Here is a 25,527-nt window from a genome sequence, read left to right on the forward strand (position 1 = left end):
ATTTTGTTAGCACCAAGCAAACTCCATCCAAAGAAAACAGAAAAGCCTGCCTTTGTCACCCTAAGCTGAGCAAGGGCTGTTTAGAGAAGTACTTCAGCCCACTGAGACAGTGCTATTCTCCCAACTCATGTACCCATTAGACATTGCTTTGAAGACTTTTTTTTGTCTTCCTCAATAGTCTCATTACTTAGATGTAATAATCAGATGTACACCCTAGAGACACAGTTTCAAGATACAAGAATTAATACATTGTCTCATCTACTACATTTCTCTCCCATTTGATTCCTTCACATGATGCCTTGTCAGAGGACAATTCTATAGAAGCAAATATTAATTTTCTCCTTAAAAACAAAACCACAAATTAAAAAAATCAAAACAGCAAAAACAACAAAAAATCAATTTCAAATCCGATGTTACTAATTTTTATAGTGTTAGACAATTAAAAAAATTGCAGGTCAATAGAATGAATTTCAGAGTATATCTTGTCCTTAAAAAATATCTCTCCAGTATTCATAACGTGGGACAGAGTATAAACAGCAAAACTTTTTGACAGTCCTTAAAATCAAACATAATGTAACACAAACAACAACAAAATAGACAAAACCCTGGTGTCCTTGCACTGCGCAGAAAACTTCTAAACTTCAGGAGTTTCACATAATCAGTTCTCCCAGTTCAGTCTTAAATTATAACATTGGGCATACACACATACAAAATCAATGGCTGCGTATAAACAAATTATATTTTCTTATTTCCTCTGCACTGTACAAACTAGACACATCAAAACAGACTACTTTTGAACAGAAAATACACACACAAATATATATATATACACATATATAACACGGAACATATATATATAAGTATTACACTTCAGGTTCAGGAAATCAGCTGGAGGATTCATGAAGTGCTCTGCTCTTCTGCAGCACAGTATTTAGTTCCTGAATCACATTTGATGGCAATTTACTATCTAGTTCCAAAGTAGTTTTGTTAAATTTGTTTTTATTTTTCTTCAGTGTCTTATGTGGTATTTGGTGTAATTCAGTCATCCCTGAGCCTGCATCATCCTCAGAAATCAAGTTTTGATGAGTTTTTACATGATTTCGCCCTTTCTCCTCCTTTCTTTCCAAACATTGTGCCACAATAGATGCTTTTTCTTTCAAGTTTTTTCTTTCTTCCAGAAGTTCATTATCATGACGTTCACCAAATCTTGATTTTCCACCTTGTAGTTCTATATTCTTACCAAACTAGCAAAGAGAAAAAAGGTCATTCACACCATATTAAAAAATGTTTGGATTGCAATTTTTGCTCATTAGTTTCACATAAGTTTTAAAGAAAAAAAATTAATTTTACTCAACACCTGAGACAGCAAAGTCAGTTTTAAATTACCACAATTGTCATATTATCATTTAGTAAGCATTTTCAGTGAGCAAATTCTCAGTGGTACTTCTGAAATTTACATAAATCATGCACCATGCCAATGAAGAAATGAAGATTTATTTTCATATAATTACAATTTGATTTTTCATTCTACCACAGTAGACTAAATTTTAGCATTTTAGAGCAGATCCATATACTCTTAAAGACCTAGAAATGTTTGGTGGAATTAATACAACTGTATACTGCAGTTTTGATAATATAATGACTGAGCAACATGAATACACGAGAGATAATTTTAAACAATCACATCAACTTTTTGAGCAGCTGTTAAATACTAACTGATATGTTATAAAGACTGGCTTCTTTTTCAATTTGCATATTGGTGGTCTGTTTTCAGGTTCTTAAGCTGTAGAAAATTAAAGGTAAACCAGATGCAGCATCTAAATTTGCATTATTGTATCCTGGTGGTGCAGCAGTAGGTAGAACATTCCTTTTGTGGAAAACCCTGGTAGTTCTAGAGGAAAATTAGGTCCTGGAATACTTTTCTCATGTGTGTCATCTTTCTTGACAAACAGAAGGCTGATAAAGCTGAGGGAGACTTTGAGTCTTTTCGTATTTCCTGTGTGGAACTTGTTCAGTTCTACTGCATTTTTTATGTAGTTATTCATCCACAGCATATGAGCAATTTGTTCCTTGGAATCTTAATACCTCCTATATGTTAAAACAAACATTAAAAACCACTCACACATTAGGGAGGAGCTAGTTTAGATACACAGAATTATAGAATGGTTTGGGCCTTTCTTGTATGACCTATTATAAGTCAGTGTATTTGATAGTGCTTGAAAGAAAAGGTTTTTCCTCCTGCAGAAATACAGCAATATATTTCTATTTCAATTAAATGATTCTGTATGAGAAACATGCATATTTCAAATGCACTGTCCACATGTTCAACAAGAGGAGTAGAAATAACCAAAATGTCTTGGTTCTATTTGTTATCTTAGTTACTGAGTCTCCCAAACCTTTGGTGTTATACATTTATCTTACTAACACACAATAAAACTGCTTCCAACAATGAGGAAAAACCAGACATTCAAAATAGATATTTTAGCAAAAAATATTAATATTAAATTCAGTTTCTGGGTATTTTTGAGCTCATAGTGGTTTGGGTTTTTTTCACCCCAGTCATTTTCTCTCACAAATATCTCACTTTTTTCTTGGAAAAAACTTTGGAAAACTTTCAGTCTCTATTCCTGCCTGTATAAATTGATGACATTTCTACTACAAGTTTACTCATTGATCAGTAAATAGATCTCCATTTTCCATAAACCAGCATATTTCAGAAAATGCTTGTTCCTGGTATTACTTTCTAATGCTTTAAAACTGAGATATTCTTGCATGTTGGAAGAGTACTCAAATCCATTGAAAGACTGAAGGCATGGTCTCCCAATGGTTCATTTTTTTAAACTGACTCCACTGCTGTATAATATTTCTTCTTAATAAAACATATCATATACATACTTTCTACTACTATTTTACTGTTCATTCCAGATTTAGCTTTCCATGTTAAAAAAGCATTAGTTTTTATTTTTCATTATGTATTTTTGTGCTAACCTTCCTAAAGTATGCAAATACCTTTTCCATACAAATTCTTTAGATTTAGTCATGGCATAAATAATGAAGACTGTGGATTTCTGATTTTATGTTTCAATGCAGACCTCCTCAAAGTTGCAGCGTACAAAACATTAAGAGTCCTCCCTAGTAAAGCAAATTATCCACAAAAAAAAAAAAAAAGATACATACAGTAGTATAAGGCATTAAGGATTTTTAAATATGAAGCTCAAAATCCAATAAAACTTTAATCCTAGAATGTCTGAATTTGTAGCCATCTCAAAGAATGCACTAGAGGTTTCAAGTGCACTTACATAAAGAACAGGTAAGAGAGACACCTAAGGGTTATGAAGTTTTTTGACTGACAAGAACTATGACTTACTTTCATCAAAGAAGTTTGAAAATACAAGCATCAGAAAGAAATTATTAAAAATTGCAAAAATACTTTTTGAGAGAAGGTCAAAAAGGACAAATTAAACAAAATACAAAAGTTTGTAAACAAATTACAAAATATGTATATTCACATTGTTTTATACTCTTGTAGTTAGGCAGAGCAGAAATTATTTCTGCAAGTGTAACACAAGATGGAGCTGTCTTTTATATAAAGCATTACGCCTGCATTTTGCTTTTGGCTTACTGTGGAAAAAGTCAACTTTACCACTCTGTACCTGAACCACTATCTCTGTTAGTGGGGATAACACATCCCATATTAACTCCTCCTTTCAAAATGTTCTAAAAGGTGCAAAGGACATTGCAGTCAAAGGACCAAGCTGTTGCTCCAACACTTATTCACTGCTGCAGTCAGGTTCGTTACTACTACTATTCCCAAGTAGAACAGTGCCTCCATTGCTTCACCTCAGCTAGAGTTGAGGCAAGTAAGTTCTCTCCACAGGCATCACTATCTCTATGTGAATACCAGAAAGTAATCTCAAGCTAATATGATAAGGTTCAGATACATCACTAGTGCACATAATGTAGTGACAAAGCTCAGTCTATTCAAAGAGTTGTAACTAAAGCCTCTCCTTCTTCTTTGGGACAAATAATAGTACAACTTAAATGTATCAACATTAGTTCCATCTGAGCTTTTCCATTATATTCATAGAGCAGATAACTAAAACTGTGCAGTTATTTTAGAGAAGAAAAAATATTGTAAGATATGCATGCAGGACAGTTTTCAAGGATCTCATTAAAAATAAAACCCATACTGTAATAATGTGCATAATATTTCCAGCTAAAAGTCTTATTTACTCCTAAAGAACAATCTCTACTCAAAAAAAAAAAAAAAAAAAAAAAAAAAAAAAAAAAAAACCAAACCCCCCCCCCCCCCCGCCAAAAAAAAAAACCAAAAACAAGCACAAATAAAAGTCATTATTATTTACTGAACAGGCAGAGAGGTTATGCAACTTGAGACTGCAATAGCTTTTTTACATTAAATTGTCCTAAATGTTCCTTTAATGACAAAATATTGGAAGGGGCATTGATAATAAGAGCATCTGCATTTTATATTTATCCAGCTCTAGGGAGTTCATTATTACTGGACTACTTATTACAGCATTGTTGTTAAAAGTTCTACAAGTTAAAGCCCCACTTACCTCTGTATTCCCTCTGATTTTACAAGTGTTCTTCTCCTGATGAATGGGAATTAGTGGTAAGCCTCTGATCTTTGGACTTTTAGTTATGGACTGTTTTCTTGCTTTCCCAGCAGGTGGCCATATATCTGCATGCTGAAGAACAAAATTATTCCTTATTTTCCATGTACAATTTCACAAATATACAAAATTCTTTGGTATGTAAAACTCCCTTGGAAAAAGCTATACACTGCACAATACCATGCCCTCCTCTTGAGGGAGAAAGGGAAAAACACTAAGATGCTTAAAATTATGTTAATATTTCATAAGTGCTGCACAATATTGAGTGAAAAGAACCAAGATGTCTCTAAATTATTCTCATGTATCAAACACTTTTCCTTCCTTAATATGATTCTCAGTATCCCCGAAAAATCGAAAATATCATCAAACACGACATACATACTGACTTGTTTTACAATTTCAAAATTCCACAGAAGCATGCTTTCAGGAGTCCCAACAAAAGTTTCTGAACTAAGATAAAACTACCTCAATGTGCAAGCGTTTCAAAATGTGTTTCTTGTTGAGTTTCAAGACCAAAGTGCAGGGTACAACACTTGGTCCACAGCTGCTGAACATGAGCCAGTGTGTGCCCAGGTGGCCAAGAAGGCCAATGGCATCCTGGCCTGTGTCAGCAACAGTGTGGCCAGCAGGACCAGGACAATGGTACCGCCGGCACCCAACACTGGCGAGGCAACGCCTCAAACCCTGTGTCCAGATCTGGGCCCCTCACTGCAAGAAAGACTTGGAGGGGCTGGAGCGTGTCCAGAGGAGGGCAGCGGAGCAGGGGAAGGGTGTGGAGCACAAGGCTTACGGGGAGCAGCTGAGGGAGCTGGGGCTTTCAGCCTGGAGAAAAGGAGGCTCAGGGGGAACTGACTGGTCCCTACAATTGCCTGAAAGGAGGTTGTAAGCCAGGTGGGGATGGACTTCTTCTCCCAGGCAGCCAGCGACAGGATGAGAAGAAATAATCCTAAACTGCAGGAGGGGAGGCTTAGGTTGGATATCAGGAAGAGTTTCTTCCCAAAAAGGGTGACTAGACATTGGAATGTCACCAGTCACCACGCCTGAAGGTGCTCAAGAAAAGACTACGTATGTCACTCAGTGCCATGGTCTGGTTGACAAGGTGCTGTTAGGTCAATAGCTTCGACTCAATGATCTCAAAGGTCCTTTCCAAACTAATTGATTCTGCAACGCTGTGAAAATTTATGTTAATAATCTAGATAAAATAATTGCTTAACCTATGATAACAACTTCGTTATCCAAAACACAATCTACAAATATGCAGATCTGGTTTAAACAGTAGTCTTTGCTTTAGCTCGACTGAAATAGGTCAGTTTTGGGGAAAAATGTGAAGTTTCACTCTGAGTGAAAAACAAGACTGGGAAGAGAAGGGAAGTAAAAAACCATAAATTACTTACTGAGCATTTCAAATTTGAGCACATGAGCTCACAGTCCTCAGGTAATGCTAATTAAAACCAGAAAGACAGATTTGAGGACAAGGTATTTGAAGACTATTTTACTGAAAAATCATCAGCATGAGAGTCTGTGAATCAAAGAGAATGTTCAAGGCCTACAGCTAAATCAGCACAACTTTGAAGGAAACCGGCAAGCCAAGACTGCAAATCCATGAAGCAAGTCTCTTGAAGACTGTATTTAAAAGACTGTATTTAAAAAAACAGTTGTGGGGCTATGATCATACTTGCACATGGTCTGCAAGTAAAAAGAGCATTACCATTAAAACCCATCAGAATCAGTGATTATTGACTCATGATGGCTGACAAGAGATTGAAAGCCTTGGTTCCAAATTTAGAAAAAGTATTTTATAGCCTCCTATCTTCATGAAGTAAAAAATTCTCACACATGGTATGACAAAAATGATGCAAAAGTCTGTGATACAAGTTCTCTCCAGTGAAGAGAAGAGTTATCTCAGTTAAGAACATTTTCTTCCAATGAAATGAGAAATTATTATCTGAAACAGCAACTCTTGCCAACCAAAATCATTTTATTGTGGATCAAGATACAAAAAACAAATACAACTCAGAAAGTGATGGAGAAACATTAATCAGCTTCTGAAGAAAACTGTCTGCCTTAGTTCCCAGCAAGCCTAAGGAAACCATCCCTGTCAGCTAAACAGCCTGATTTCTCTTTTGTGCCTGTAACATTTCTTAGAATAGAACTCTGAGAAAGTATATCAGAAATACTAGTAATGTATTAGGCCATAGAAAAAATGTATTTATTCATAGTTTTGACCCCTCTGTTCAGCTGCACCTCATGGTAGTATAATGTGCCTCCAGCTGATCAAAGGCAAAGAACCTGGAAGAAAACTATTGTCCATCTTCATACCAATTAATTACTTCCAACTGTATGCTATGCATGCTCTTAAAGAGATTTTGTAAAGAACTATTATAGAATTCAAGAAGCATGCTTTTCAGGATGGTTTTGCATAGAACTGAAAGAAACCTTGGTCCTACTTCAAACACTTAGTATGTACCAGCTTGAAATGGAAGATTAATAATCTCTGCATTAACTTGATTGCCTGTATCAAAGTACTCTTGCCACTAGATTACAGCAGTACTTACACTTTGCTATTTATATGCTCTGCACTATTTATACTACAGGAATAAACACTATCAGACAACAGGAAAAAAACAGTAATAGTAATACTATCTTACTGATATTAATTACTAATAAAACTTTAGTCTGCTCAAGCACTGAGGAGCACAGTAATATTGGCTTATGTCCCTCTTAATTGCACAAGATCATTAAATTTCACTGTATTAAGACTTCAAAACCAATTTTACAGTATGTTTTGATTTCCAGTCTAAGTTATTCCACTCACAAAGATGTGCTGCCTGCAGTCTCTCTAACATATGTGTTCAAATACAATGACAACATATACAGTAAAAAACCAAGCTGACTTCCCTAAAGATGGTCTCAACTTGAAAATTTTAACTAGAAATAATCTCAGTTGACATTTACAGTTTTCTGGTTTAGAAATGGGATAATTTGGTAAAATTGTCTGCTGCTGTAAGGTACAAGACTTTTTAGAAATCTTACAGCAAGCTTTACCAATATGAGGCATTGCATTCTTAAGGAGATTTTCTCTGTAACGAAGTAGTAGATTGCAGTAAGAACAACACACTAAATCGCATCATTAGCACATCATTTCTCATGTAGTCTATCGACTGACAACTTTACTGATGTCCAGAACACTGGTTAAAAAAAAAATAAAATCAACAATTTCCACAAAAAAATCAAGCCAAACCAAAAAACCCTTTCAATGTACTACTGCTAATTCATTGCACTGTTCATTCATTGGAATAATGTCTTAAAAATAATAGTATGAATTCATAGGAATTTTTTTAATGTACATGAAATCATTTAAACATTTTTTTCTGTTAGGAAAAATTATCCTGGACATTGAGCAATGGCTCCCAGTTTTTTATCTCTGTTGTCAAAGGAGTATTTTACATCTGCCTGAGCAGAATCCTAAGACTGACCTTCATTGTGATTTTATGTCAAAACGGCTTCAACAGTTACCAAGCTTGCATGAGTTACTTCTAAGTTTCCTATATCAATAACCTCTGAGCCTATTTGTTGTGACACTGCTCATGTTATGCCCATGAGATGTATGCCAGCTGTTTCCATAGGAACAACTGTCATTTCAGCTAAGGGAGCTGAATAAGACAAGAATTTGGAAGTCTTACTTTCAAGGCACGCATTATACTTCTAACACTACTATCTATGAAAGTCAGATTCTGTTTTAGAAAGTCACTAAGTCTGTATTTCAACAGTCTTCTGCTCAACCTACTTTATGCAACACAAAGCTCCTAGGTAATCATAAATCTAGCAATGTTTATTCACAGTGATATCCTGCAAAGCTCCTCGAACATCATGGGAAAAAGAAAAATCTGACACAGATACAAAATCCTGTTGAAACCTTAAACTATGTTCCAGTCTCCTGTCAGGCAAAATTCTTCCCACCTCGCTTACTTCCACTTCTCCAATGCAAACATTAAACTCCATTTCCAAGGATGTGTTGTATGCCACTCAAACATATACCCTCCTTACAATCTCACAGCAAGCAGAAGAGTACTTAATTTAGGATAAAGCCTACCCAACACAATGAATTTTCAGTGTTAACTAAACAAACCTGGATACCAGAGAAATAAAGCCATATTGGCACAGCTCTTCAATTGGTCTAGTTCACACCACTATGCTTTTAAACATTACACCCTTCTTTCAGGACTACTTTAGCAGCATCCAAACTAGTGAGCAGAGAAATAGCACTCGGCTTTGCACACAGACACACCCTTTAGGTCAATGGCCAAAATTTCCCCCAAAAGAGCTTTCTGCAAAGGAAATAATTGTCCTTCTTTACCAAGCTTCTCTACAACACAGCAGGGTGGGATGGGGAGACGATGCCACAATTAGTGTTTGTAATCAATCTCAGAGCACTCATAGTCTTCATGGACGAAGACACATCTTTTGGCATTTTTATTGCATGAAGTATTCCAGAAACTTTGGCACTTAACCTTATATATAACACATATGTATTTAATGGGATTTTCATAACAGCAGAATAAATTACATTTTCTGATCAGATTAGTACCTGTGCCATAAAAATGCTGATCATCCATTCCATCTGCACGTCTTGTCCATCACAACATATATACCTAGAACACATAATTAACATAATTAATATGAAAAACAATGGAGACTCCTGTTACAGTTAAACATATTAAAGAATAGGCTTCTAAACTACATCAAATAGTGCTTAAATTCATTCATGCTATCTATACGTATTATTAACACCCAGAAAAAATAGGCATATATAAATACTTCAAATTATCACTTTACCTACTTTGAAGACAATGCCTGTGCTTCATTTTAAGCATGTGCATAGGATTAAAATCTATCATTCTAACTTTATGATTATCGTTTGCTCTCTGGTCACAGAAGGAAGCCAGACACCTAAACCCAAAAGATGAACCAAACATATCAACTAAGAATGTTTCTTTACTTAAAAAAACAAAGATAAAATTCAACATGAAAGCAAATTATTGCCCATTAGTTTTCAAACGCTCTTATTTTGCAATTGAATATTTTAAAAAATATTAGTGAAGTTACACCAAGCATGCATTGGTGTAAACATTTCATGTTTACCTACCACTGGTGTTTTTCAGAAAATACTGCAAGTCCCCAGCTGAAAGAAAGATTTTCAAAAATTAGTTCAATAAACAGGGACATATTCCTCAAACTGCAGAGATTAATTACCTTTATATAGTCCTCTCTTAATTTGAAAAAAAATTAATTTACAAAGTCTAAATGTGTACTGCAAATCCAGAATAAAGTTGTGGGTTTGAGGATGGATTTTGCTCATTTTCTTAGAATTGATTCACAGTTAATGAACTTTCTGTTCTAGACAAATGGTTATAGCAAACACTGCAGATGACAGCTGACTACTTTCCTCATTTTTGCTGTGGTTGTGCTTTCTAAAAGGTGCTGCAAATAAAACTGCCCGGTAAAGAGTCCACTGTAGTGTGGAAGTCACAGAGAGAAAAGAGCTATGACTGTACTATAAACAAAAGGAATCATATATGATTTTATAAGGATTTAATAATTACTAGACAAATGAAAAGGGAGTGGGTGCACAATTAAGCCTCTGAGGTGAGACAAACAGACACTTCTGGAGATCCAGAAGAGACTTGGTAAGCTCTTCTTTTGAAAGTAGACTAAAAATAAACCTCAAGGTAAAAACAAACCTGCAATGACACATTTACATAATGTTTTTACTCCTATTTTGGACTAATCACCTACTCATTCTGCACATAGGTTAAAAAAAAAGCATGCAAAAAAGCCACCAACATTTTCTTTAACATGGCTAAGCTTTGAAATTCACAGACCTTTTTGGGGTGTTTTGATTTGCCAACTGTAAAGGAAAAGTTCAAGCAGATCTGTTTAAAGGCTACAGCCAACCTAGACTCCCTCTGGGATAAGATCCTATGTGCATTGTCTCAGTATCACAAAGCTTTGACCAAACAAGAACTGGAAACATCTGAGAAAAACAGGTGTCATTTTTCACTGCTCTTTTCCTGAGAGATAGTCACTGATGTTTGTAAAGGGCACTGTAGTCTTCAGCGAGCAGAAACATCAAAATAACAAAGATCCTGAAAAAGGAAAATCTTCTGCTGAACAACAGGAACTGCCAGTAAGGGCCATGACTAACTGGTCTTCTCTTCTCTCTTTTTACTTGGTGCAAGGAAAGTATGTCCACCAATGACATGCAGGACATATACCACAAAACAAAGTGAGCCAGGAGCGACCATACCCACAAGAGATAACAAATGCACTTTAGATTACAAAGAGCCAATCAATAAAGTAATTTACTAGCACAGATTAGTTAACATGGAACATGAAAACAAATATAGGAACAGAACAAATAATGTTACAGGGGATAATTTAATTCAGCATACTACTATAGGCTTCTTGACTTTTCCTTGTTCCACAATGTTCTATGCTACCCTTTATTGATGATACTGCAATACTTTTTACACAGTGTTTATTTTCTTTTCTGTTCTTACTTTGTTGGTGGCTTCATTTTCTTTTTCACTCCAAGATAAAGCTTCAGAGAATTGACAGGCAACACTTTTTCAGGTTTGCTAGTCTGCAAATAAAGTAAGATTCTTATTATTGTATCAGGAATGTGCCAAAGAGAAAATGCCACATGACTGATTTCACAGTTCACTTTCTTTCATGGAGTGCACTCCTCTTTTCTAGCAGATCATTAAAATATTTTGTCTCTTTCTTTGTTATTTACAAAGTGTACCAGTCACTATTACCAGAAGCAGACTGATTAAGAACTTAAGGGTCACATGAAATCACAAAACTATAACACAATTAGAATAGTGAAGATGTGGCACTGTATATGAACACAAACTCTTCAAAAGAAAGGAAGATGGGAAATGGGATTGCCCTCTGTTAAATAATCTCTTCTATGGAATGGTGACAATTTTCTTCAGATCAGAGAATGGTTTGGGACTTTGGGGGTTGTAAGGGACTTGAAAAACTATCTAGTTCCAACCCTTCTCCCATGAACAGGAACATCTTTCACTAGACCAGGCTTTTCAGAGACCCATCTAGCCAGATCTTGAACACCTCCAGTGACAGGGCATCCCCAGCTTTTCTGGGTAACCTGTTCCAGTGTCTCACCACCCTCACAGTAAAGAATTTTTCCTAATACCCAATCTAAATGTTCTCTCAGTTTGAAGGCATTCCGTATTGTTCTGCAGCATTACACTCTTCTAAAACATCCCTCTCCATCTTTCTTCTAGGCTCCTTTCAGGTACTGGAAGGCCACAAGTAGGTCTCTTTGCCAGGCTGAACAAACACAGTTCTCTCAGCCTTCCTTCATAGACAAGGTGCTCCACCCCTCTAATCAACCTGGTAGCCTTCCTTGGACTTGCTCCAACAGGTCTGTGTCCTTCCTGTGCTGGGACTCCAAAGCTGGCTGCAGCACTGCAGGTGGGGTTGCTCCAGAGCAGAGCAGAGCAGAGAAGAGGGACAAAATCCCCTCCCTCCCCTACTGCCCACGGGGCTCTGGCTGCAGCCCAGGACACGTTTGGCTCTCTGGGCTGTGAGTGCCCATGGCTGGGTCATATCCAGCCTCTCACCCACAGCACTACCAAATCCTCCTTGGCAGGACTGCTCTGGATCTGTTCATCCCCCAGCCTGCGTTGATACCATGAGTTGACCCAAAAAAAGGTGCAACACCTTGCACTTGATCATGATAAACCTGCTTAGATTCCCATGGACTTACTTTTCATTCTTGCCCAGGCCCTTCTGGATGGCATCCTGTCCCCCAGGTGTATCAACCACACCCCCAGCTTGGTGTCTCTGCAAATTTGCTGAAGATGCACTCAATCCCCCTTTCTGTGTCACTAAGGAATATATTAAGTAGCACTAATCCCAGAAAGGACCTCTGAAGAACACCACATATCACTGATATCCATCAGGACTCTGAGCCATTGACTGCTACTCTCTGGATGTGACCATCCAATCACTTTCTTATCCAACTAACAGTCTACTCCATCAATTCCATCCCTCTCCAATTTAGAGAAAAGAATATGTGAGGGACCGTGTCAAAGGCTTTACAGAATTTCAGATAAATGGCAGCTGCAACTCTTCCCTTGTCCACTGACATAGTCAATTCATCATAGAAGGCCACTAAGTTGGTCAGGCAGGACTTGTCCTTGGTGAAGCTGTGCTGACTGACTCAAACCCACAATCCCTGGTTTAGACAGTGCTTCATCCATTAGGCCACTTGGGCCGCTAAATCAGGACGAAAAAAAAGCAAATTATGTCTTCAAACACCCACAGAAGTGTCTGGAAAACATATTCTGACTTTTATGGGACAGGGGATAGGGAAGGCAGGGCTTTGTTCTTCCTTGTATCTGCAGAAAGGGCAGCCCAGTGAGACAGAAGGAATCCACCTGGTTTCTGGAGAACACCAGTATTGTGACTTTCAGAGGAACCTATACAGGACAACAAAATGGCACAACAGGAATCTCATTAAATTTAACAATGATATATACAAACTCCCGCAAAGGTGAAGGGAAAAATCTCTTCAGTGACACAGTGGAGGCAGTTCTGCTGACAAAGACCAGAGCATGCTGGTTGGTGCCAAGCTGGGCATAAACCAGCAGAGTATCGTAACAGCAAAGGTGGTGTCATTTTCCTAGCAGAAGCACTGTGAGTAAGTGGAGGAGAGTGATGCTCCTCCTTTCCTTATTACTTGTGTGACTGCATCTTTTGGGCCCTTGAGACAAAAAAAAAAAAAAGAGAATCAGTCATCTGAAGAGGGTTCAGCAGGGGCCCACCAAGCCATCTGGGGGCTGGAGCACATGCCCTGGGAGGAGAGACTGACCTAACAGCAGCCCCCAGCGCCTACAGGAAAGTTACAAAGCAGACCAAATGAGGCTTTTTATATTGTGAGAAGACTACATCTAAGGACAGACAAACTTTCCCCCATGAGGACAGTCAGGTACTGCAGCAGGCTGCCCAGAAAGGTTGTGCTATCTGTCCTCAGGGTTTTTGAAGACTTTAACTGATCAAAGCCATGCACAACACGTCCTGATTTAAGCTGCTATCCCTGCTCTGCACAGGAAGCTGGACAAGGATTTCCTGAGGTTCCTTGCCTGCTCCTTCTTGAACAAACTACCTTTAGTCAATCTACTGAAGACATAGACCCACAGGTATGAGAACTGAATGTTACTGAAAGATGAAATGCTGAAAGGAAACAATAGATGCACAATATTACAGAGAAAAACTAATATTTGACGCAACACAAAAGCATTCCTTTAGTACTTTTAGGTCAAGTGTTTTAGCTTTCAATTTAGAAAAAACTGCACCAAACAACAGATCTTATAATCCCAGTACACAAAGCAACTCCTTAGTGTTTACTGTCCCTGGATTTTCAATTTCCCAATCTGCAGCTTTTAATTTCTAACACTCCAGTGTGGGAAAAAAGAGACACTTAAGGGAACTTAAGAAAACAACAAAACACACAACAGTTTTATGGCTGGTATTCTTGTGTAACTTCCTGCTCAAAAAAAGGGTACTGCCGGGATGAAAAAATGCCCCTGCAGAACATATTAAGTTAAACAACTGCACACTTCTTACAATAATGCACCCTAAGGGAGCCATTTCTTTGTCTGTGAGCTTATCTCTTAGCAACAGAACATTAAAGGGGTAAATTATTTCAGTCAATTAGTACAATATAGTAATTTAGCATACAGTATTCATGGAATCTTTCAATGTTTTTGATAATTGCTCTTGAACAAGAGAAACACTGAACAGAATGTATCTCCACCTGCATATACAAAGTTAATTTGCTATTAATGAGAATTTATAAATTAATTAGTACATGTGGCCTTATTAACTACAATTTTCCATCTGCAATGTCAAGCTTTCTTACTATTCTTTTCTAAATATGACTAAAATTAAACCAAGATTATTCATGGTAGATTAATATCTCTCAAAAAAACTATAACAAACTCATACACTATTTGATCAGAATACTATTGCCATTTGCATTAAAAAAAATAAAGTAATTTACAAGAAAGTGTTCAAAGAGACTCCTGAGTTGGGGAATTCAATTTTTTATAAATTAGAATGGCTTAAAAAAGTAGATTATAAAGTGGTAAAACAATCCTGTCATAAGTTCTTTCCAAGATACTAATTAAGGTTTTGTGGGCAGATTAATTTATTCTCACATATGTGCCACTTTGAGTTTTAGCACTAAATTATAAGACATAATTTGTGACATTCTGGGGTCATTCTAATTAAGATTGTATCCACAGCTTCACAAGAAGACAGAGTGCATTAGTTTACGTGAGCAAGGGATATGTCTTAAAAAAAGTACTTTAGGACGGTCAGCAATATACATCTAAATTTTTTGGATGGGAAAAAAACTAGCAGTCAGCAAAAAATAAAAGCACTTGAAACTTTCATTTTTTTTTTAAACCAGAAAATATTGGAACTAAAACATAGGTCTTTATTAATATTATTTGGCTTTATACTTAAATACAAGCTGCATGCACTTCAACCCACTGTTTTAAGAAAACTGCCATGAAATATTTAAAACTGAACCCTTCCTGCTATTAATCATTACTAAATTCACTTCTATGGAATTCTGAGGTATACGTAACCTAATTATCCATACTAGCTTTCAGAGGACTGAGAATATGTCTGAAAAATGTTATTGGGAAGCAGGGAAATATTTTCCTAGTGTATTGAGAGTTACTATTTCCTAGAATCTCTTCTATCATGAGAGGTTTATGTATAAGAACCCTGCTGTTTGAATTTTTAAGGGCTTTTTGTGAAATACCAAGAAAAAAATGGCACACACTCATTTAATTTCCATATTACTTTTGCTGCAGCTTTCTACAGCAGGTTTTCAAATAATTTAATGTCAGCACAAAACACCCATTGTTCTATTTTTAATTTTTAAAGCTTATAGTCATGCATAACTGCAATAGCTAAATGACAAACACACACAAACTTCTACTCACACCTGTGAAACAGCAAGACAAAAATCTTATATGTCAACCCCAGATTCTAGAAGTTGACATTTAATATGAGAAATGTTGATCTGTTTGTTGATCTTTTCTTTTTCAAACAGAAAATAAAGCTTAATTCAAAGTTTGTTGGAGAGTTTGTCTGTTGTACCTTCATATCCTTATACAGAAGCAAGTTTCCTTCCCGTAACACAAAATAACGGTCTTGAAATTTGTTTCCAGACAGTAGTTTTGATGGCTCTTCCTTGTACTTCAGATTGCCTGCTTTCACGCTACCTTTCTCATTTTTCTCTACCAAGAAAAAAAAAGCATTTTGTTAGAAGATTTTACAACAGCGGAAGCTCCTAGTTTTTAAGTATTACTGCATAACAAAAAACTAAAATTACATTGGCAAAATTTATTTGGTATTACGCTATATATATATAAAAATAATGATATTAATTATATTACATAAATATACACATATATATACACTATATATTACATTTCAATACATATTGCATATTAATGTATTCTATATCCATAAGGAAGGCATTCTTAAGTATACACGCCATTATTATTTTAATTACTGGTGGGAAAAAAGTCTTCTCTGTTTCACTTGTATGATAACATGCAAAGAATCTACCAACAAATTTTAATTCAAAGAATGTTTTCAGCATATAATGTGTAGTTCAAACTAAGAGTATGACATGGATACTTTTAATCCCTGTGCTTGAGAGGCAAAACATTTCAATAAAGATCAGATTTTGTCATGAGTCTGTCTGGATTTTTTTGTTTGTGTTAAAATACACACAAACTCGCATGTATTTGGTAAAATTAATAAAAAACTCAAACAAAATACCACCTCCCACACAAACCCAAACAGAAACTTTGCAGCTAGCTTTATATATAAAGCAATTAACTTTGTCCTGAGAAAGTTTTTATTTAAAAAGAAAAATACCAGAGTTATCAAAGGCTTTCAGTGTTAAAAGATCAGATTTTTCAGTGCATTCTCAGCAATTTAAAATCCTAAATAAAACAATGCAAAGAAGTATTACTAGTACACATAAACTACTGCACCACCACTTCTAGGTATTTTCAGGTTTCCTATTCTGCTCAATATCTGTATACTTTTTCACTACTTTGTCAGCTCTTCCCAGTAACTACCCTTCCCCAGCAAAAAACTTCTGGACAATAATTACAGTCATTGCCATGCTGCTATGACTCATGCATATAAACTGAAACTCAAACTAAAAAGGCACTTGAATAGTTAAAATGAGGAAAAACAAAGGAAAAGACAATAATTCCTACGGTCTTTATGACAGAACACAGAATTCAGCAGAATTCTGAAGTATTCTCTCCCTGAGGTAAACAGTGCTGGAAGCAGACTGCAGACATGAGAAGAGAGCAGGCAGGCAGATATAGCTTCCTCCTCTATTCCACTCAATACCACTTCACCTTGAAGAGGGAGTCAGATTAGCAAATTAATAATTCCTTTACCCCCAAAAACTATATGCCTACAATTTATGCCATATGTTGGCTTTCACCACCTATTACTTTTAGTTAAGTGTAGGCACCTCCTGTAAGTCATTCATTTATTTAGGAAATACTGAACCAACTTGTTTAGGAGTCACAGAGTGATACCATTAGCTTTTGTACTATATTACTTTCAAGATAAGAAAAAGAACTGTGATGTAAAAGGGGTGTAATATGTATTGAAAATCTCATCCTTACCCAATTACTCAATTGGCTTTTTTCATTAAAATTCCACTTAGACTTTGAACATCTGATATCAAATCTATTCTTAAGAAGCAGTACATGATAAAATATCAAAAAATAAGAATCTAAATCCAGAATCAGTACATTTCAATAATTAAAATCAGAAATTACTTAGAAGTCCTCAGTTATAAGTGCAAATATACATGCACATTTAAAAAAAACTGATGTATTGTCTCTTTGCCAATAAGAATATTTATTTCATATTCAGAATAGAACATGAGTCCTTATCCACACAATCATAAGCTCTTTTTTATCTTTTTCTTTTTTTTTTCACTATAGAAAATGTAGAAGAGTACTTAATGAGAGTAGCAGGATACATCCACATCTGTACCAAGCTGGAAGATTTCACATTTCTGCACACAGCTCACAACATAAGAAAAAATAATTCTAAACTTCACAGCACTCCTATGGCAGCAAATCTGTCAAACACTTGATATTTACAAAGATATTAGAATAGCCTGAAGAAGGAAAATATAATTCTCTAAACTGATGATATTCCATATACTATAGAAGTCAGCATTTCATTAAATAAACCTAAGACAATAGGGATGTGTCCTAATGAGAATGTGTTTTTCAGACATGAAATTTACAAACTATGCTAAACTTGCTAGAACTTTGCAGCTCGGAAGTAGGTACACTGAATCCATGGAGGATCGATCCCACCTATGGTTTAGAAGCTTGCATTTTAAAGACTATCTCTGAATAATAGCCCCTGTTCTCAGAAATCAATACTTACCACTCAAATTATACAACACTGTACTGGAAAAATTTCAAGGACCTATATACACAGAATTTATAGTAAATTTAACAAATAAATAATATCTGGTTTTCTAACAAATAAAACTTTAATATGAGAAGTTTTTTGGTAAGGAGAAGAAAATAGGTCTTGAAATAGAATTAAGCTGTCCTGAGTATCTCTTATATCAAAATACAGTGCACACCTTGGCCTACTGAGCAGTACTTGAAGAGTGCTCCTACAACAAGCATGAAAAGCTATGGAATAAATTGTCAGGAACTACCAACTAAAAGCTGTAATAAAGCAGAAAACTCACCACAAAGTTGCTGAAACACATTAATACAAACAAACTAACTATTTTTTACTTGAAAAGGAAAGTTGGTTTCCATACAAGAGAAAATATACATCTAGACCTCAGTGTAAGGTTTGGATCATAGAATCACAGAAGAGTTTAAGTTGGAGGGGACCCACCAGGATCACAGAATCCAACTCTTGGGTCAATGCCCCACACGGCCATTGAACCCACCACCTTGGTGTTATTAGCACCCTGCTCTGAATAACTGAGCTCATCTCAGTTGCAGAATATGAGAAAATAGTTTAAAATGGACAAGATGAGAATAAGTATCAAAATTAAGAATGTACTATGTATAAGGAACGTGGGAAAAGTTGCACTAACAGAGAAGACTGTGATACGTTGCCAAAATGAAATGAGGCTGAAAGATCTGTTCCTTAGGCTCACTATTGAACCAACATTATTTCAAAGATTACAGACTTGGGAAGAAAAAGGAGAAAAGTGCTGAGAATGAAAAGCTCTCAAGTAACATTAACAGGGAAAAAAAAAGTCTGGAATATAATAATTAGTTTTTTAAGATTATTACATAAATCAGGGAAGCAAGGAATATTCATGCAATTAAATTATAAACATTAAATGACCACAGTTCTATTAATTTTACTGCAAAGAAGGAGGACATCCATCCACCCAGTTGCCCATTTGTATGGGCTGAATCCACTCTTAAAAAACATACTCCAAATCATAGTGGTTGGACATCTGGCCTCAGCCCAATTATTCAGTAAAAAGGAGTTATCTACATATGGAGTGAAAGAGACAGAAAAGATTGAGGTCTCCCCCTCTTCCTTCAAGCTAGCAGTTATTTCTTGTGCACTTTGAGATGGAGAGCCCCACCATAACTGTAAGTGCCTTGTACCCTAAACACTGGGAACATCCCTTCCCCAATAACTTTGTTCAGTATATTTTCTCATTCTGACATTCCATGCAGTGATGGATTCACAAGATTACTCTGCCACGTGGAGTTTCCAGACATCAACACTGTAAGTCTGCATTATGGCAGAAATTTTCCTTTTCAAACCACTGAGAAAACCAACATAATTTATTTGATAAGGTTTTAATTATTTTAAAACAAACATAAAAAACATCAATAAATGTAAACAGTCAAAAGACAGTGTGCCTACACTAAGAGCAAACTGAATGGAATTGATGCAAACAATTACTCTAATAAGCTGGGGGAACAAATGGATGTAAAATCTAGGAGACAGGAAGGAGTGCAAATAGCAGCAGATCTCTCCTTTACTACATTTTGTAAATTGACACTAGCCTAATCTTTATGTGTTTCTTAGACCAGTGATTCACACAATCCTTATGACCCATTCCCTCTTCTGATCTCAACACATACCTAGTGGGGTGATGTGAGTTCATACATCAATGAAGTAGGCCATTTCCCTCCATTCACGATCTGCTATTACACATTTATTGACGGTGAAACCCAACCAAAAAGTCATGAACAGCACACTTGTTCGGGTTCATTCCCATTTGTGAAATATGCTTTTACAGGCATAAAGCATGGTGGAAGAAGGCCATTACTTTCAGAAGAATAAGCATAACAGCATAAATTTTACTTCTTGAAATAAAGATGAGATATATAGAATGGAAAGATTAACATTTCCATGTATGAGAAAGAGAGGAAAAGATAGAAATATTTGAATGAGTCATTAGATAAAATAAGATGAAAATTAAACCAGGCATCATTGTTACCATCACACATTATACAGTGATAGCACACAGGATTTCAACTGCTTGAAAACAGGATATAATTTTTGAACTCCTAAACTTCCACTTCTCACAAAGCAGATAATACATATTACACAGGGAACTCAAAGCCAGGTATTATGTGGAAAAAAAAAAAAGACTGGGGCAATGCGTAAACTGTATATTTTCACTCTACACTTGATCTGTATTTTAAGTGTCAGCTCCCTTTTAAAGGCCACATACTCTCCAAATTATTCAGTTGCTTGAGTATGTCATTCAAATGAGTATGTCAGCTAGTATGGGGCAACCCTGGATGCCTCTTGACAGACTGAGGAATGAGATGTTGGAAAGCAGTGCCACAGAAAGGGACCTGGGGGCCCTGGTCAACAGAAAATTGAATGCGAGTCAGCAGCCAGGTGGGCCAACCCTGTCCTGGGGTGCATCAGGCACAGCATCATCAGCTGGCCAAGGGAGGGTAGTGCTCTGCATTGGGGTAGCCTCACCTTGAGTGCTGAGGGCAGTTTTGGGAACCACAATATAAGAAGGCTATAAAGCTATTAGGGAGTGTCCAAAGGAGGGCAACAAAGATAGTGAAGGGCCTTGAGGGGAAGCCCTCAAATATAAGGAACGGCTGAGGGCACTTGGTCTGTTCAGCCTGGAGGAGACTGAGGGAAGACCTCACTGCAGTCAAAATTTCCCTTCCTTGAGAGGGGAAGCAGAAGGGCAGACACTGATCTCTTCTCTGTGGTGACCAGTGTCAGGATAACAGAATGGTCTGAAGTTCTAGAAGGGAAGTTTAGGTTGGATATCAGGACAGCTTCCCTCAGAGGGTGGTTGGGCACTGGGAAAGGCTCCCCAGAGAAGTGGTCACAGCACCAGCCTGAGAGTTCAAGAAGCATTTGGACAATGCTCTCAGGCACAGGTGTTATTCCTGGGGCTGTCCTGTGTAAGGTGAGGAGTTGGACTTTGATGATCCCTCTGGGTTCCTTCTAACTCAGAATATTCTGTGGAATTAGCTCTGCAGTTTGGAGGCAACAGATTAGATAATAGAAATTTCTATTAGTATACCATAGTTATATAAATATATTCCAGTGATATGTCCTAGATAAGAGCAGTTCCAAGCTTCACAGCAGAAGTTGACAAAGTGTGAACTAACTGCAGAATTTCTGTACACTTTTATATTTCAATGGGAGAGCTTATAGTTTGTAGAAACAAACATTCATAATCTCTGTGTTTCCATATGGAGTCACCACAACCCTCTGTAAATCTGTAACTTTTATGAAGTAGCAGTAATTCAGTTGTTCTGGGACACTTTGCTCCACTGAAAACAATTGTCATCCTCATATTTCCATGTAAAATAACTAAATAAAAAAAATTACATACCACTGTAGAGATTCACCATGTCTGCTGTTAGAAATCTCTTTATTATTAGGTATGCAGTGCCAGGCTCTGGTAGTGAACTCCAGTGAAGAACTTGTTCTAGTACATTCTCTGTATAATGCAGAGGACGTTCTGAAAAATGCCAAAGAAACAAAACACAAAAAACTAGAAATAAAATAAAAGAAAAACCCAACAATATTGGAGGCCCTCACAAGTTACATTTGACTATACACAACAAGGTCTCGTTGACTTTGAACTATAGAAGAAAAATACTGCTTTCAAAATAAGACAATTAGGCACTTCACTGACAATACCTTTGCTGGCAGTGTTTGCAGAGGTAATGAATATAAAACTAAACAAGCAGTAGTCAAATGTTCAATGACTCTTTTGTAATGTTAAATTTTTAAATGTAAAGACACTAAAGCACTGCTTTCAAACTAAATACAGAAGTTAGGACCTATTACAGGGCATGCCTAAATATGATCAAACAGAACTGAGACCTTCAGCTGTACTGTGCTTATTGGCCTATGCTTGGTATGAAAATGAAACATCAAGGCTACCAATTCTCTGCATTCAAAGAACCAAAGAATTTGGAGAGATCACAGTGAAAAAAAAAAGCCTCCAACTGGTATGGATTATACTGTCTGTTATTGATCAAAGCAGACTAAAACATTAGTTAGATCTAGTTTCATTAGATTCTTTTTACTAGAGGGGAAAAACATGTGGTCTTACTAGATCTTCTCCCTGTTGCAGTGGCTAGGGAATATCCAAACTTGCACCTGTGTATTTCAATCTTGTACAGGAAATGCAGCAAGATTTAACTACCACTGAAGGCATGACTAGACTGTATGTGTGCACTGCAAAACTTCAGATGCTCAAACACACATTTTTTGATAGGCATCATCCATCCTAGAAGAGAAACTCTGAGACCTAGCCCAGAATTGAAAAACTGCAGTGGTAAGAATGCCCAGCCAGTACTCCATACAAACCCCAGTTCACCTATCAAATGAAGGCAGAAAAGATCCTGCAAATTGTCCCTACAACTTGCATTACCAGATTCAGCAGAAATCTGAGTGTCACATGAACAGCACAACCTGATGCAACACTGATGTGAGTGGGGGAATACACATTCACATCCCTGAAGGCTTTCACCTGCTCAGCAGCAAGCACCTGCTGCAATTCATGAACCCACAAAAGCCTTAACAATGGCTTTGTGGGTTCAAATGTCATTTTATCTCCAAAGAAAGATAAAATATATCTGTGTTCCCATTTGCATACCAATTTATGTGGGTCAGGTCTTGAGAAGAGCTGGGTATGGCTCCTGAAAAGTCACACTTCTGTGACACTGTCATGTTGGGTCATACAGTCTAGCCATGTCCCTTGAGTACTGAAGGGCAAAGTATGCAGCCATAATCTCATTTTTCACTCCTGCTATGGTAGATGAATATGAAATGTCAACAGCTGCTTTGGGATTCTCCAGCACTACAGTCTAGCAGAACGTATTTTCTAGAACACCTGAACACTAGAGCCTCAGAAAGCAGCAGCCACAAATAACCCACTTACATGACAGAAAAAACCACTGCTATTTTGGGATGCAAAAATACCTACACAACCTGTAGAGATGTGATACCACCCATATAAAGATTTCATTATTCAGACATGACACCAAAGCAGCCTAACAAGAACAGCATTCTGTAAATAGCAGCTCAACCCCTATATTAACACTACTTCTTCCGGCCCTTTTATTTTAAATGGTCAAACTTCTGATTTTTTGGGAAATTTTAGACTCTGATGTGATAAAGCTTGAACACTTGATGCCTTTGTACAAAAGAGAAAATCCGCTTTAAGGAGAAGAACTTTACAAATCAAAGGCAATAGACTGGCAAATCACCACATCTTCCTAGAACACCAGCACTCCCACAGTAAACACCTACTTTTATTTATAGTTACATTTAAGACCATCTGTCATCATGGATTACATGGTACATAAATCATCATGCTGAAAACCTCATCATGCTGAAAACCATTAGATATTTTACTGGTAACACACCTCATTTACAAACTATCCATCAATCACATATTATAAAAAAAGTTATATACACCCTATTTTGTAAAAGCATATGGTATTAAATATTTTGCATTAGGCTTGATAAAATCATCAATTATTGCAACTTTTGTATATTCAAATAATTTAGCTGATTTTTTAATATTGCAATTCTAGTATTTTGAACAGCAAGCAGTCAACACATACATTCAATTACCCTTTTTTTCACTTAGGTCATCATATGCTAGTAAATATTCGAAACCAGTCATTTTCACCTTAAACAACAGTAACTATTAGTAGAAAATTACTTTCTATAAAATATTATTCTAATTTTCTTGCTTTCTCTGGGGTTGTTTTCCTTACAGTACATATTAAAAAGTAAAATAAAAACTTAAAAAGTAAAAAAGTTCAGGGTTGAGTGTAACAAGTAGAACACTACCATGCACTGGACAGGTAGCAGATCGCACGAGGAAAAATGCAGAAAATAATTTTTATCAGGAAGACACTGTGATTACTGATGTACATTTGAAACAAATATACAAACTTTTTCTCTGTCGTTATGTGTCACTATCTCAACTGATTTGTAAATGCCTCATGCTGTTTGTCAAATGACATTAGTAGAATCAACTTGCAGGAGCAAAGACTCGAGTAGTCTTTTAGTTCTTCAGTGTCACATTTGGACCAAATATTTTCTAGAACTAATTTCTCTGTGCTCCTGCCCTCTGCAGATCTGTTACGTTCAGCCATAGGAGTCTACCTGAGTGTCTCTTTACTATAACATTATTTTTATTTTGAAACAGTAATTCACTTGTTCTGATGCACTGATTCTTCCAGAAAGGGATCCATGAAGAACAAATTTCATCAACACGATCACTACTGACAGGAGTCACGTGATGAATTACGACTCAATTTAGTTTGCTTTTTGGTTCGTTGTTCTGGATGTAGAACACTGGTGTGCCATTTCACTTTGTGTTGGAAACTCTTCTTTCAGTAGGATACACTCTAATGTCCTGCCCATATTTACTGTGTTATGTAGGGCCTCTAGTGTCTCACTCTTAGCTTAATTTTGTTTGTCTTCCACAGTCATTAGTTCAGACAACATTTTCATACCCCACTAAAACATTAGTTTTTGTACCTAAATACCTGAAGATAATGTTGTGGGGTCTATCTGTTTATTTACTTTTATGTTCTCTTGGCCATATCTAGTTTAGTTTTCATGTTCCTGTAAGTGTCATATATCAAGTTTAAGAAAATAAAATTAAATTTTTTTTTCCATTATTCAGTCTAAAGAAATATGAACTGTACTGCACTTGTAGGAATTATCAGGACTCTTCTAAAGATAAGAGATGCTAGCATTCTTCTTCAGTTTTAACCCACATTTATGAATCTGGAAATGAATTCTGTATTACATCTCTATACAGCATCACCAGCAGACTGTAAGATGTGAAGAGGGCTCATGATAATTTATTTTCAGTTGAAAGGGAGAAAACACTTCTATCCTAGTTTTTTATACTGCTAGGCTTAGACTGAGTACATAAGCAATATTAGTAAAATGCATGTGAAAATCAAGTACAACAAAACTAATAAAAAATATTCAAACAATATTCAGTAATCTTATTTTGTCCACTTTTTTTTTCTTGACTTGAAAACAGGTATCTTCACTACAGAAATAAACAGATTCACTGTCTTCCTCTGTAACATGAAAATAGTTAAGAGCAACAACTTACTAGGAAATGCAAGCAGATGTTGCATATTTCTCTCCCCATATATTCTTCAAAAATTCCCTAAGATTACCTTAGGGAATATTCATCAAAATATGTTTTAATTAAAAAAAAACCCTACTACTTTATGTTATTTTAGTAATCTCTAACAATAAA

At 36.3% G+C, this 25,527-nt stretch overlaps 1 protein-coding gene across 2 annotated transcripts in view; it reads right to left on the reverse strand.

The window, feature by feature from the left end:
• Positions 1-851: 851 nt before the first annotated feature.
• ARAP2 (ArfGAP with RhoGAP domain, ankyrin repeat and PH domain 2) overlaps positions 852-25,527 on the reverse strand; it is a 110,069-nt gene continuing 85,393 nt past the window's right edge. The window contains exons 26-32 of one of the 2 annotated variants that reach the window (XM_068188843.1): positions 21,610-21,738; positions 15,840-15,979; positions 11,195-11,277; positions 9,781-9,816; positions 9,223-9,286; positions 4,578-4,709; positions 852-1,235 (exon numbers count right to left, since the gene is read on the reverse strand). In XM_068188843.1, coding sequence (XP_068044944.1) covers positions 885-1,235; positions 4,578-4,709; positions 9,223-9,286; positions 9,781-9,816; positions 11,195-11,277; positions 15,840-15,979; positions 21,610-21,738 — 935 coding nt within the window. In that variant the 3' untranslated portion in view covers positions 852-884. Of the gene's footprint in view, positions 1,236-4,577; positions 4,710-9,222; positions 9,287-9,780; positions 9,817-11,194; positions 11,278-13,739; positions 13,899-15,839; positions 15,980-21,609; positions 21,739-25,527 lie in introns of those variants that run through there. The other variant, XM_068188844.1, reaches the window with a different exon arrangement.

This window comes from Anomalospiza imberbis, chromosome 4 (assembly GCF_031753505.1).
Source record: "Anomalospiza imberbis isolate Cuckoo-Finch-1a 21T00152 chromosome 4, ASM3175350v1, whole genome shotgun sequence".
Taxonomy (NCBI): Eukaryota; Metazoa; Chordata; class Aves; order Passeriformes; family Viduidae; genus Anomalospiza; species Anomalospiza imberbis.